We start from the raw sequence: 14,104 nt of genomic DNA on the forward strand, positions 1-14,104 counted from the left end.
CAGCTGCAGTTCAGCCAATATAAACACCTGACATCAGCTCAGCAGCTCAGAAACTGAGCCCAAGAATGAATGAACACCAAAGAAAGGATGCCAGGTGTCTCGTTCAATCAGATAGGTAGGTTTAAAAGACAGAGCACCTGGGGACATTTAAATTTAGAGTATTTCAAGTGTTCATATTTCAAGGTCTACTACAAGTGCATTAATCTGGCCCACAGATTTGTTGAGATCTTTTAATATGGCCCCTTAGGTAGTTAAGTTTGGCACCCCTGCTGTAGGCATTCCAGAAGGCCTTACTATGTTGAGTGATAGTCTCAACCATTGAGATTCAGTCTGAGGGCTCGTTACTGAAGAAATCGCTGTAAAACCGCAACAAACAAGGTAGATTATATTTAAACATATGGAAGAATTTTTACAAGCTTCTGACATCAAGTGTTTCAGCCATGCATTACCATACAGTGAACCCTTAAGTTTAAAATGCTATTTTGTGTACAGCCCATTTTAGCATGATCACTTTGCATATGTACCCTCACATCATTGCTGTCCAGTTATTCACACTCATATCCAGCACTGGGCCCTCAGTCCAGCCTGGCCTAGTTCTGCAGCGGGAAGAGGGACAATGCTAGCAGTGTGTTGCTGTCTGATTAGAGCATAGCCAAAGCCCCTGGATCCTCAGAACAGGCCAAGCTCCAGCCTTGTGAGAGAGGTTTTCACTGGCTGTGTTCCGGACTAAACCCACAGCAGGCAGTTCCTAAATACTGGTACTAGGACTGCAGGATATTGAGAAAGTCTCATGAGATGTACCCAGACAAAGCATTTAACAAATGGAGCTTATCACTGAAGGTGGTACTTCAGTATTCTGGTTTGGGCTGCACATCATGGACAAACTAGAGTATTGCAATTACATACTGTGATTGTAATATACCATCCAATTTACACACTGAACACATTACACTTTATATGATGCGATTAAAGATTGGCCTGCATGACTTTGATCTAAATTATTTATGTATGTGGGATTGTGTGAATTCCTTGATTCGTCTGAATGAAACATCACACTGTCATAGGATGTCACCTCGACCACAAGTCAGCTTTTCTGTGTTGCTAGATCTGCCCCAGTCAACTGTAAGTGCTATTATTGTGAAATGGAAGCAGCTAGGAGCAACTCCAGCTCAGCCATGAAGTGATAGGCCACACAAACTCACAAAGTTGGGCTGCTGAGTGCTGAAGCAAGGTCCTTAAGGCATGGTTGGGTGAGTTTGGTGTGGATGTACTTGACTGGCCCTCACAGAGCCCTGACCTCAACCGCATCGAATACCTTTGGGATGAAGTAGAACGGAGATTGTGAGCCAGGCCCTCTCGTCCAACGTCAGTGTCCGACCTCACAAATGTTTTTTTCTCTGACTTTACGTCTACAAGGTGAACTGACAAGGTAGGAGTGTCTAATAGAGTGGACAGTGAGTGGACACAGTGTTTAAAAACTCCAGTACTGCTGTGTCTGATCCACTCCTACCAGCGTGACACACACTACCATTTGTTTAGTACAAGAAGAAAGTGCGTGTTATGCAATATAAAATAATAACTTCCTCTCCAAAGAAAGTGGAAAAGAGACCCCATTCACATCAGCGGATGGTGAGGAGATGATACTTGAAGTTCTGCTATTCATCTACAGGTGGCAGCAGAGCCCACTTCTCAACATGGCTTGTTTTCAGGCTTTACATTTGCCAGGTTCTCAGTGAAGTTGTTGTGTTTACGGGTGGTTGAAAGGTTTCCTTTTGCTTTCGTGCTTATGTGGCTGTACTTTGTCTCTCTTTCTCTCACTCTTTCGTCCTCCTCCTGCTGGAGCTTAGGGCACATGCTGTTTAATTGGTCCAAACTTTCCATTTTTCCCTCTTTTGTAATGATCATTACCATATGCTCCTCTGTTTGTGTAAGAGTGTGCGCACTCATATCTTTCCCAGTTTATGTCATAATGTGTCATTTTATCTGTAATTGCCTTTCTTAAAAGTAATTTTATTTTATTTTTTCTCTGGATTACCTTTTGGCTAAGTAGCATTATTGCAGTTATATTGATGAGTGTTTTTTTTCTTATCTCTCTGGGTAAAAGCATAAAAGGAGATATATGATGTGTTATGACATCTATGATGACTGTGCATTTGTGCTTGTGTGTATGCGATGTGTGTAGTGTATAGAGAGGGGGAGAAAGAGATGTATCATTGCAGAGTCTTATCTGACGTCAGCACCCCTGTGGTTATGTCCAGCTCTGAAATTAAATCCAGATTCTGACCAAAACAATACGCCCCGCACTCCAGACCTTACCCTCTGGGAGCAGGAATGAGGCAATCAAACATTGGTATCCAAGACCACATGTCCTACATAAAGCTTTGTTAGTGCAAAGAAGACACATATGCAACCCATAAGAATACACTGTAGTACGTATGATGGGAGTTTATAGGCTGTATTTTACTTAACTTTATTTTACTTATATTTCACGTATCCGTCCTTTACTGTCCCCGGCTGCAGCTGAGTCTCTGGTCCATGCTTTTGTTACTTCTCGCCTGGAATATTGTAACTCATTGCTCTATGGGCTCCCCGCTAAATCACTTAGGTCGTTACAAATAGTGCAAAATTCTGCAGCACGGATTCTCACATCCACTAAAAAATCAGAGCACATTACTCCTGTTCTTCAGAGACTTCATTGGCTGCCCATTACTTTACGTATTCGCTATAAAATTCTACTTCTCACATTCAAGGCACTTCATGGCCTGGCTCCTGCTGACTTACTCGACCTGCTAATACCCTACAAGCCCACTCGTAACCTCAGGTCTTCGGAAGCAGGCCTTCTAGTGGTCCCTAGGTTCAGGCTCAGCTCTATGGGTGGTCGTTCCTTCAGTGTTGCGGCCCCCTTGCTCTGGAACTCTCTTCCTCTCTCTCTTCGCTCTACCTCTTCTCTTTCTCACTTCAAATCTTTATTGAAATCTCATCTTTTTCTCCTTCATTTTTCTCCTGCATCTTCCTCGGGCCTTGTGTAATGTGATATGCATTTGTAAAGCGACCTTGGGTTTTGTGTAAAGGCGCTATATAAGTTCAACTTATTATTATTATTATTATTATTATTATTATTAGCACCTTAGCACCATCACTGGGCCCTGTCTGTTCCACTTATGGTAAGTAAGTGCTTTAGCTAACTGCCCAGTCAACGCAACAGGCAATGTTGTGTAGGAGAACATTTAACATTTAATATTTAGAAAATCACAAAAGTGCCAATCATTCGTGCCAGCTGGTCATTCGTGTGCTAGAAGGTGATACAGTGGGTAGCACTATCACAGCAAGAAGGGCCTGGGTTCAATTCCCAGGCTGGGTAACCAGGGTCTGTGTGGAGTTTGCATGTTCTCTCCATGTCTGTGTCGGTTTCCTCCCGCAGTCCAAAGACCTGCAGTCAGGCTAACTGGACATGCTAAATTGGCCCTAGGTGTGTGTGGATCTATGTCGGTCTGCCGATCTGTATCCCACTTTCTGCCCAATAAAAACTGAGAAAGGCTCCAGCATCCCTCTTCGACCCAGAAGGATAAGCAGTGTAGATGTGTGTGTGTGTGTGTGTGTGTGTGTGTGTGTGTGTGTGTGTGTGCCAGCCAAAAAATAGGGAAGGTGATGCATTAAAAAATAAACATAGTAAATTTTACATACAAGTAATATAAATTCATTGTTTTATCTGCATCTGCATGGGGAAGGGGTCTGAAGCACAGCTGGCATTCCGGGCTTGGCATTTATTTACACATTTCCATCAGAGAAATCCCCAAAACACACCTAGTGTTGCTTTAATTGAATTGCATGGAAGGTTTCATGCTTCTTTTACGGAAGACTCAAGGCTGAGGCTTTAGCATACCTAGACAACAGTCTCCTCTGTTAACTTAGTTACAGTAGCAGCTTTAACTGGAGGAGCTTTGATAGCACTCAGTAAAACACTTTAGACAAACAAACTTACAAACATTAGCAAAGCAGACGGCTAGAAATGCTATATTTCACAGTTATGTCTGAAAAGACTTGGGAGATGCTACAAACATTTAAAATGTGAAGCTAGAAAAAAGTGATGAACTATTAAAGATGATATGAATTAATGACAATTAGACATGATACACTATATTGCCAAAAGTATTTGGTCACCCATCCAAATCATTGAATTCAGGTGTTCCAATCACTTCCATGGCCACAGGTGTATAAAGCCGAGCCCCTAGGCCTGCAGACTGCTTCTACAGACATTAGTGAAAGAATGGGTCGCTCTCAGGAGCTCAGTGAATTCCAGCGTGGTACCGTGATCGGACGCCACCTGGGCAGCAAGTCCAGTCGTGAAATTTCCTCACTACTAAATATTCCACAGTCCACTGTCAGTGGGATTATAACAAAGTGGAAGCGATTGGGAACGACAGCAACTCAGCCACGAAGTGGTCGGCCACGTAAAATGACAGAGCGGTCAGCGGATGCTGAGGGGCATAGTGCGCAGAGGTCACCGACTTTCTGCAGAGTCAATCACTACAGACCTCCAAACTTCATGTGGCCTTCAGATCAGCTCAAGAACAGCGTAGAGAGCTTCATGGAATGGGTTTCCATGGCCGAGCAGCTGCATCCAAGCCTTACATCACCAAGCGCAATGCAAAGCGTGGAATGCAGTGGTGTAAAGTGCCGCCACTGGACTCTAGAGCAGTGGAGACGTGTTCTCTGGAGTGACCAATCACGCTTCTCTTTCTGGCGGTCCAATGGACAAGTCTGGTTTTGACAGTTGCCAGGAAAACAGTATTTGTCTGACTGCATTGTGCCCAGTGTAAAGTTTGGTGGAGGGGGGATCATGGTGTGGGGCTGTTTTTTTGTCATTATGTTGTTGAGGCAGTCGCGACTGGAGGTTAGGGATCCGGCCCCACGACCAGAAGGTCGCCGGTTCGATCCCCAGAGCCGACAGGACATGACTAAGGCAAGACACCTAAACCCCAACTGCTCCCTGATTGCTGCGGATAGGGCTGCTGACTGCTCCGGGCATGTGTGCTCACTAGTATGTATGTGGTGTTTCAGCCCACAGATGGGTTAAATGTGAACTCGGCCCCGAAGTTCCAGTGAAAGGAACTCTTATTTCTTCAGCACCAAGAGATTTAGGACAATTTCATACTCCCAACTTTGTGGGAACAGTTTGGGGACGGCCCCTTCCTGTTCCAACATGACTGCGCACCAGTGCGCAAAGCAGGTCCATAAAGACGTGGATGAGCCAGTTTGGTGTGGAAGAACTTGACTGGACTGCACAGAGTCCTGACCTCAACCCCATAGAACACCTTTGGGATGAATTAGAGTGGAGACTGTGAGCCAGGCCTTCTCGTCCATCATCAGTGTCTGACCTCACAAATGTGCTTCTGGAAGAACGGTCAAAAATTCCCATAAACACTCCTAACCCTTGTGGAAAGCCTTCCCAGAAGAGCTGAAGCTGTTATAGCTGCAAAGGGTGGGCCGACATCATATTAAACCCTATGGATTAAGAATGGGATGCCACTCAAGTCCATATGCGTGTGAAGGCAGATGAGCAAATACTTTGGTGATATAGTGTATGTTATTTTTTTCTTGTCTGGTACTGATACAGATATTGAAACCTTGAGTATCACCCGATACCAATACCTGATATTACATCGGTGCCATCTCCGATGATAAAAAGCTCTTTACAGACCACACAAGAATGAGGCTGGAGCTATTATGTCTATTATTATGTCTATTATGTCTATTGTGAAATTATTGTGCCATCTTAGATGGTCTTGATGTTCAAGTTAAAGCTTAAGTTGTCTAGTTAGCTAAGGAATCCAGCTTTGTGAAACATTCTGAAGATCTTTTTCATTCCGGTTTAGATACCAGTCACTGCTCTATGGAGTGTCCAAACCCACAAATCCGATAAAGACTGAAAGCAGATCAGATATGAACCTTTCATCTTCCTGTCTAAGTGTAGCCATGAGCATCTGGAGCTGAGCAAATCTGATTTGTGCATTACCGCCTGGAGTCTAAATATAGCCTCCTGGATCTACTGTATATGTCCTGTTCTTGTTCATTTGTGGGGTTTATTAATATAGCCCTTATCTAATTATAGACTTTGAATGACTCTGAATGCCTCTTCTTTCATTTTTAGTCTAATCTTGCCTTTATTTTTGTTTCCATTAAAAAGTTGGATTGTTGTAAATTACTCATGCGCTTTGAAGCCGGTGAAGCCACTGAGTATATTATTTTCATATCAAAGTATAACCCCAAGATATAGTCACTGGGCACTATAAAACACGAACTGAAGAACAGATTGTTTTGATGTCTGAATGTAAAATGACATGTACTGTAGACATGAAGTAATGTGCCAGTATCAAAAGCTGATATTAATGAAAGCTGTTTTGTGTTGGTGTTTGTTGGACTAATGCATTTAGTGGTCAGTCCGATGGGAAATGCCCTACACTACTTACTAGACACTGCTTTACCACATTACTGTGGTAATTATATGATAATATATATGGTAATTATATGCTTCATCTAGAAGATGAAGAATATTTAAATCCTATATTATGTGTTTGGTTTGTGCGTCGCTCCAAAAGTGTTTTGTTGCCTGCCGTGTGGCAATGCTGCTTATTTCTTTCACAGCTGTCTGTTCTCACACATGTGCAGACTGAGAAATCTGTAAGACGTCAGAGTGAAACAAAACCGGTGTAAAAACAAACCAATAACCAGTGCAAACCAAAACCTGATGTGTCATCTAACAATGATGTGTAAGGATTTGTGTTAAAAAATGAAACGCTAAGTTTGTGTCACAGTTAAATATGATCCAAATGTAGTGAAGACACAGCTGTATTGTTTTCTACAGTGCAGTACTTTAACCCTAGCGTGGTGTTCATGTTTTTGATGGACCCACTGCATTATTGTTTTTTAAATCAGTACAGCCATAAGACTTCATATGAAAAATAAATACATTTGAAAAGTGTCCAGGTTAGGGTTCCCCTTAGCAGCTGTAGCCAGTCAGCAGCCTATCCCTGTTGTCCACCCTCACACTGCAGTAGGAGGAGAACAGAGTGAAGGACACAGCACCTCCACACATCTACTCCACATGGGTACACCCAACATAAATGTGTGGGGGGTGAACAGAGTGAAGACACTGAAAATGAGCAAAGACCAAGAATCTGAGGTTGAAATAATATTAATTTTTGCGCAGTGCTATGCATTCATCAGTTTTTAGGCGTGCTCTGGGCCTCTCATAGTGAGGAAGGAAACCTTTTTAATTGAGAGATTTTATGGGGACAAAGGCACAGTGCTGCTTTTATATTTAAAATAATATTACAGGCTTTACAAACTGCAATTGATGCACTCCCAGCTACTGTATATTACCAGCATACACTGTAGAAGCCTTAGAGCTACACACACTGACTGTAAAAGACCAGACTGTACACTGTGACTTACACCCACACAGCCTTTCCACTGGATCCTGACATCATGTCATCCCCGATTTTCTGAATCATCCAGTCTGAAGTAGGTGAACGTGTCAGTTCCTACTAAAATATTAATACACGGGGGCATGTAGTGGTGCCTTCTGTGTGTGTGTGTGTGTGTGTGTGTGTGTGTGTGTGTGTGTGTGTGTGTGTGTGTGTGTGTGTGTGTGTGTGTGTGTGTGCAAAAACGCTTTCGCTCCTGATCATTTGTGGCTTCCACGAATGCTCACTTTTTTATTGTTCTGCTCGATCGCTCGTGTCTAAATGCATCAGCTCGGCCGCACCATCCCACGTCAAACGTGCCTGCCGTTTTGTGAATGCACTTTTCTCGGTTGATGCTTCTCTGCTGTCAGATGTAGGTCAGGGAGCACAAGAGTGCAGTGTTACGAGGAGTGCAAGAGAGATGGACGGAATAGAGAGAAAGAGAGAGAGACAGACGGGGAGAGAGAGAGCAGCCGAGGAGTAGACGCCCAGCATCGACTGTGGAAGCAGCTCATCATCTCTCTCCTCTTCTTTTCCCCATCCTTCACTCTCTCTCATCCCTGACTGGACCCTGCTTAATCGCTCTTATCCGGAGGACCACACTGACACTGGACCATAACTAGTGCTAGGACCAGAACTATCTCAGGCTAATATATACTCCTCTAGACAGCTGGCATTGACTGAAGTTTGCTTCATTTTATGGTGTAACATGACAAGAAGCCAAAGGACCGATACCTTTTTGTAGTGTAGACCCTGTTCTCATGGATGGTTTGCTCCTGATTTTTTCAGCTGTGCTCCAGGATGGAGGATATTTTGCCGGGGCAGAATCTCTAAAAGCTGGACAGTCTCTGCGGCTGCCAGGAGACTTGGAACAGAAGCTTAAGGAAGCCCTGGAGGAACTCCAGCAAAGACCTGTCTAGGGCTGAAGTAGCACTGCCAGAAGAACGCTTATAGTGTCAGATTGCTTTCTGCTCAAAGGAGCTCAAACAATTCCGTGTATGCGTTTCTGTGCACGGGCGATGGGTTGCGCGGCGAGTGTGGTCTTATTGGAAGGTTTGCGGACTTTGCTGGACAGGAACTGTGCCTATGTTTGTAAGCCAGAGCTGGAGGCAGCAGATCAAGCAGAAGATCCACGCGCTGAAAGCCGCAGAGAATCGCTGGCACCGACGCCGCAAGCAGCACTGGTAATGCGTGTGCGCGCATTGGAAAAAGTGACGCATCAAATTTGCTTTAGTTTCAAATGAATACATAAGTCTGACATGAATAAAATACATTATAGCAGCATAGTTATGTCCAAAAGTTGTAGATGTGATATATTTTAATGTGGAAATTATGTACACATTTGAATCAAGTGTGTTCAGATTGTTATGATAGTTTTGTGGCAATGAATAATTTTAGAGCACTAAAATTCTGATATCTGATCATATTGGCTGATATAAATGTATATATAAATATTAATCTTAATTTTATACTCCAATACTGTTGAAGCCGTTGTTTAACGTGGCTTTACTGACATATATGATTGTCAGTTCTCAGTGGTCATATTTCTTACATTGAAATAAACAGCAGAAATTCAAAGCTTTATTGCCCTGAATATTGTAGCACTCATGGAGGAGCTACCTGTGACTCTTTATACTTCTATTTTTTGTTAATTACCTCTTTTTTTATGAATTATCTTCACTATTATTGTGTTCTTTCATGTTATTATCGTGCCTAAAGTTAGGTTATTGGCGGTATTTTCGCCGATACTGATAAAACTAGGTTTTGTCAGTATGGTTTGTTGTTATTGGCCACTTTTATATTTTTGTGTATATGTTTGCACTGAACAAAAGAGTGGCATTAAGTTTACTTGATACAAATGTGTACATCATTTCCAAAATTAATGAAATAGTCCATTGACAATCATATCAAAAGGCTGTTGTAGTGTGTTTGTGTGGATATTATGCACACACTTGAATCAGGTATGTTCAAATGAAGGCTGATATGAAAGTTTTGTGCATAGAGGACTTACAGTAATCAATAATATTGACTAATAGAATTATATACTTGCACACACACACACTTCTTCTGAGCCGCTTCTCCTTCTGGGTCGTGGGGGTTGCTGGAGCCTATCCCAGTCTTTTATACTGGCATGTTCATTTTAATTTTCCACTTCCATACTTGTTACTTTACCTACAGATATGATTGTCAGTTCTCAGTGGTTTTGTTTCCTGTTCATCACCTCAGTAACACTTTATTTGGATGGTCTAAAGTAGATGTCTTGTAAATACCCAGTCTATTTTTAACTAACTTTCTACTAATTATCTATTAAATGCAACTGACCTTGAAGTTGCTGCGAAAGATTCTGTTGAATCTCTCCCTAACACTAACCCTAAACCTAACCTCAAGGCAAAACCTACACTTGCTCCTGAATCTTAACCTTATTATATTTACAGCATTTGGCTGACGCTCTTATCCAGAGCGACTTACAGTTTGATCATTTTGCACAGGTAGGTGAAGGCAGAGTTAGGAGTCTTGCCCAAGGACTCTTATTGGTATAGTGTAGGGCAGAGATTGAACCACAGGCTACAGCGTAGAAGGCAGAAGTGTTACTCACTACACTATACCAGCCTTGATGCTGATGATAATCAACTATCAACAGAAAGCTAGTTGAAAATATAAGCATCTGTGGGGGACCATCTATCAGACGCTTGCGGTAAACACAAAGAGAGAGGCTTTATTGTCAAGCTCATGGTCATGAAACTAGCAAAAAACAATCATGACAAACCAGACAACGAAGTCCAAAGGACAGAGACAAAGTAAAAAGCAGACAAAAACGGGAACAAGAGGGTAATCAGAAAAGCGCTCAGTAGCTCTTACTCAGAGAAGCAATACCTCCCAAAGTGTCTAGTCTAAAAGCCCAGGCTGCACCTAACTCTGAGACACATAACTGGAAGAAACAGATGTACACGATTAGTATTCAGGTGAACGTGATTGACGACTGGAGTGCTGAGCTACATCATCGGTCATGTCATCTCAGGAGGGACGTGTGACAGTAACATTGAGAGATTGTGGGCTCCCAAAAAAGGTCACAAATTTTTGGCATACTTTTAGCTAATACTGATAAAACCTTGTCAGAATCAGCTGATATTATCGGCCCACTGATAGCATCGGTTGGACCCCAGTCCAGTGCTATTTTGTTTCTGTCTATCGCCGATGTCGGAAGAAAACCTTGTGTGTCCAAAATGGTAACTTTACAGGAGAAGTAAAAAAACGAATTTATTTTTAATGTAAGTCAATGGAACCAAACTTTTTCCAAGTCAATTTGGGTTATGTCATTTGTGAATTTCCCCGCTGTGGGACTAATAAAGGATTATCTTATCTTATCTTATCTTATTTTCTTTTGGTCCATTCATCATGAAATTTACACACAATATAAAGGCCAACAAGCATTTTCAAAGCAGGCCAAAAACTGAAAACGACAAAATGGAGATAAGCTGGTTTTCTTCCAACAGCAGTGAAATGTTTGTACTGAAAAACGTAGCTACATTCAATTTCCTGGGCTCAAATGTGTACAGAATTTCCAAATGATTACTGTACAGCACACCAAAGTTAAAATGGACTAAATTAAATATCCTGAAAGATAGATGTATTTTTCATTCATATGGAAAATTATAAGCACATTTGAATCAAGTAAAATCAGTGCGGCGCTTTTTTCCGTGTGTATACATTTATCTTCTGGCAGAGCAGGCATGTTTACAGTATACAGCGCATGCCATATAAAGTGGATGAGGCACTAAAAATTGCTGCTGATGTTGGTCCTGTTAACGTATTACTCAGCATCCTGTGTCTTAAAGTAGCAGCCTGCTGAGAGGCCACATTTCTTATGGCTATGTGGCCTTCACTATGTGCATGTGGGTGGACAACATGTACAAATTGCGTAGTGTACAGACAGCAGGTCAGTGCTAACTGTCTGCAAGTGTGTATGTTTCAGCAGCAGCTTCTAAATTATGCAGCACTTGTCGAGCCTGATCCTCTGGGGCTTTCTCCATAGTGTTTATTTGACAGAAATATGGCTGTATTGTTGTATTATTGAGTTATTTTTATTGATTCATTACATAGTTGTTTACACTTTTTTAATACCCCCACAGCCACTGTATGTATGCTGCCATCACATCATGTAGAGCACTAGCTCTCATCAAATGTGTGAATATAATGTACTTTTACATGTTTATTATTATTTCTTGATACATGCAACTTGCGTCTGAGCATTTAGTGGTCAGTGTTTGTGTTACCTCAGGTCCGATTGTAGAAGAATGATGGAGAGAGTAAGAGACAGAGGGAGGGTGAAAGACTGTGTAATGGCAAAAGCAGATTAACAGCATCTCCATGCACACAGCATTACCTCAGTGACCTCTTAGCTCTGAGAAAGAGATCAATTTTTAAGTGAAGCCCAGAGCGCAGACCATTTGCTTTTCCATAGCGTAGGAAACTACATCAGCTAATCAATGAGGCTAAGGCCTCTTCGCTTTACCTATGCTACTGTGTATAATAATAGCGATGGAATAAACATAATATACAACAACACCAACAACAACAACAATAATAATAACCATGTAATGTAGCGGTGATTCTCAGTAAGGTTAGGTTAAGGTTTTGGGTTGAGGGTAAATTTAGACTGAGTGTTGAGAATGGAGCAAAAATTCTGTTAATGGATATAAAGTCATATGCAAAATTTTGTCAAATTACATGTTTTGTAGAGACTCTCTAAGTGTAAAATGAGATTGAACATCCTCTACAGGGAGCTGAATTGAATTATGGCTTTTTTTAGCAAATTTGTATTTATTTGCTGGGTTTAAGATATTGGAAAACTTTTGCAGAGGCCATATTTCATATCCCCCCCCCCCCCCCCATGTTAATTTCAGCGCATAAACATTACCTGTGCATTCAAATGTGCAGCAATGTGTCACTGTAGATGATGTGTTAACTTATTTTCACTTACAGTAACTGTACTAATAGCTCCCAAACTCTCTTCATGCCGCTGTAATTTAATAACCTTCGGTACTTTCAGCCAGTATGATTGTTAGTTGTCTACTGTTAGTTGTCAAATATGACAGTGTTTACATTTTTTTGACAAAACTTTAACACTGTTAAATAATGTGAGTATTGTAGGTTCTGAGACGGAGTTCCACAGAATTCTTACCGCTTTTCTTCATTTCAGTTATTTAACCCTTAAAATCCCAGGCTTATTCCATCCTGGGGCTTATTATTAAGTAACTATGCTAACTGGTTACAGAGATCTGACCTTTTAAGGGGTTAACCTATTTAAACTTATCAGCTTACCTAGCAGTAAAGTTTCCACAAGGTTTAGACAAATTTGGTTTGGATGCACTTTACTTTCAATTTATGTTTTATGTATATTTTCAGCTTGGAGTTTTGTGTGTTTATGTTAAAATTTACAGGCTCTGCCTGTATTACTGTAAGCCTGGATCAGATAGTGAGCCTTCTCTCATATTGCAGGCATATGAGCAAAAATCATTAAATGTTAAGAAACAAACCTCTTCATATCAGTGGTGTCTGACTGTTAGAATGTTAAATATACCTATAATTATCTGTGCTTTATCTCTTTTCCAGATTAGGGATGAGTAAATTTTACACATAAATCTGTAAGACATTTTTAAAAATAAATATACTACAGACTAGTACATACTGGACACCACCAGAGAGTATATTACACCAGTGTGCTATATTAAACCCAGGCCCAGAACACATTCATAATGGAGAGCTTAAAATTTTATAGTAAATAATCATGATAGATAATTCACTAAATTTCATAGTACAGGTCAGATAAAGAGTTGCTGAAACCAAATGTGGTAAGTTATTCTGTTAAGTCTATGAGTTGAGTGTAAAATGACCATGATCTTGATGTTAAGTGGCACTTTTCTGTGATGCTTCCTATGTGCTATAGCTGTGCTTTGTACCTCAGATCATCTCTTGGTGCAACGCAGCACTTCTCATTTGGTGTGCAGTAGTTTCAACCCCAGACACTGGATCTGGTGGCCATAACTATCAGGATTTTGTCAGTTGTGTTCTGATTGGTTACCAGGTGTCTTCTGTACTGCGTTGTTTATCATTGAGGCAGCAAACTAGTTTCATTTTTCCAGGTAAATTTTTGTCAGCAATAGTAAAAAGCTGCCTGCTCTGGACACGACAAGTCTTTCAGGTCAGTGTATATCCATGCCATTTTTTCAGTCACCCTCACCCACATGGCACGCCAAAACAACAGGCCATAATTGGTTGTTTGGCATGTCAGTCAAATGGCATCTTCCTAACAAGGTGGGCGGTTCATGGCCAAGATAAGTGATGAAAAGTATCAGACACTTTGGAAGTCTGGCTTGCGAGACCAGGTGTACGGCAGCCTTTAGCTGGCTGCAGTAGTTTTAATGATTCCTTCCTTTGATTAAACAGATAAATAAAAAACCAGAAAAGAAACCCTGACTAAAATACAAGACGCAGACTCTTTACTTCCCTCTAGTGGAGTAGAGACATTAAATGTCGCATGGTTTCTAAATATGAGCATCAAGAACGATGGACAGAAGCTAATATTAATACTGAAACTCATACCTTACTGTTTCATTATTTCTCAAAAAGCCTGACCA

General features: G+C 41.3%; 1 protein-coding gene across 13 annotated transcripts in view; it reads left to right on the forward strand.

Moving 5' to 3' along the window:
- Positions 1 to 14,104, forward strand: part of dock9b (dedicator of cytokinesis 9b) — a 143,160-nt gene that overhangs the window by 22,145 nt on the left and 106,911 nt on the right. For 6 of the 13 annotated variants that reach the window (XM_037536541.1, XM_037536542.1, XM_037536545.1 and 3 more), the window contains exon 1: positions 7,750 to 8,650. The exons of 5 other annotated variants lie outside the window; for them this stretch is intronic. In XM_037536541.1, the coding sequence (XP_037392438.1) occupies positions 8,465 to 8,650 (186 nt within the window). In that variant the 5' untranslated portion in view covers positions 7,750 to 8,464. Of the gene's footprint in view, positions 1 to 7,748; positions 8,651 to 14,104 lie in introns of those variants that run through there. 2 more of the 13 variants (XM_037536550.1, XM_037536548.1) reach the window with 1 other exon arrangement.

Source organism: Pygocentrus nattereri, chromosome 30, assembly GCF_015220715.1.
Source record: "Pygocentrus nattereri isolate fPygNat1 chromosome 30, fPygNat1.pri, whole genome shotgun sequence".
Classification (NCBI taxonomy): domain Eukaryota; kingdom Metazoa; phylum Chordata; class Actinopteri; order Characiformes; family Serrasalmidae; genus Pygocentrus; species Pygocentrus nattereri.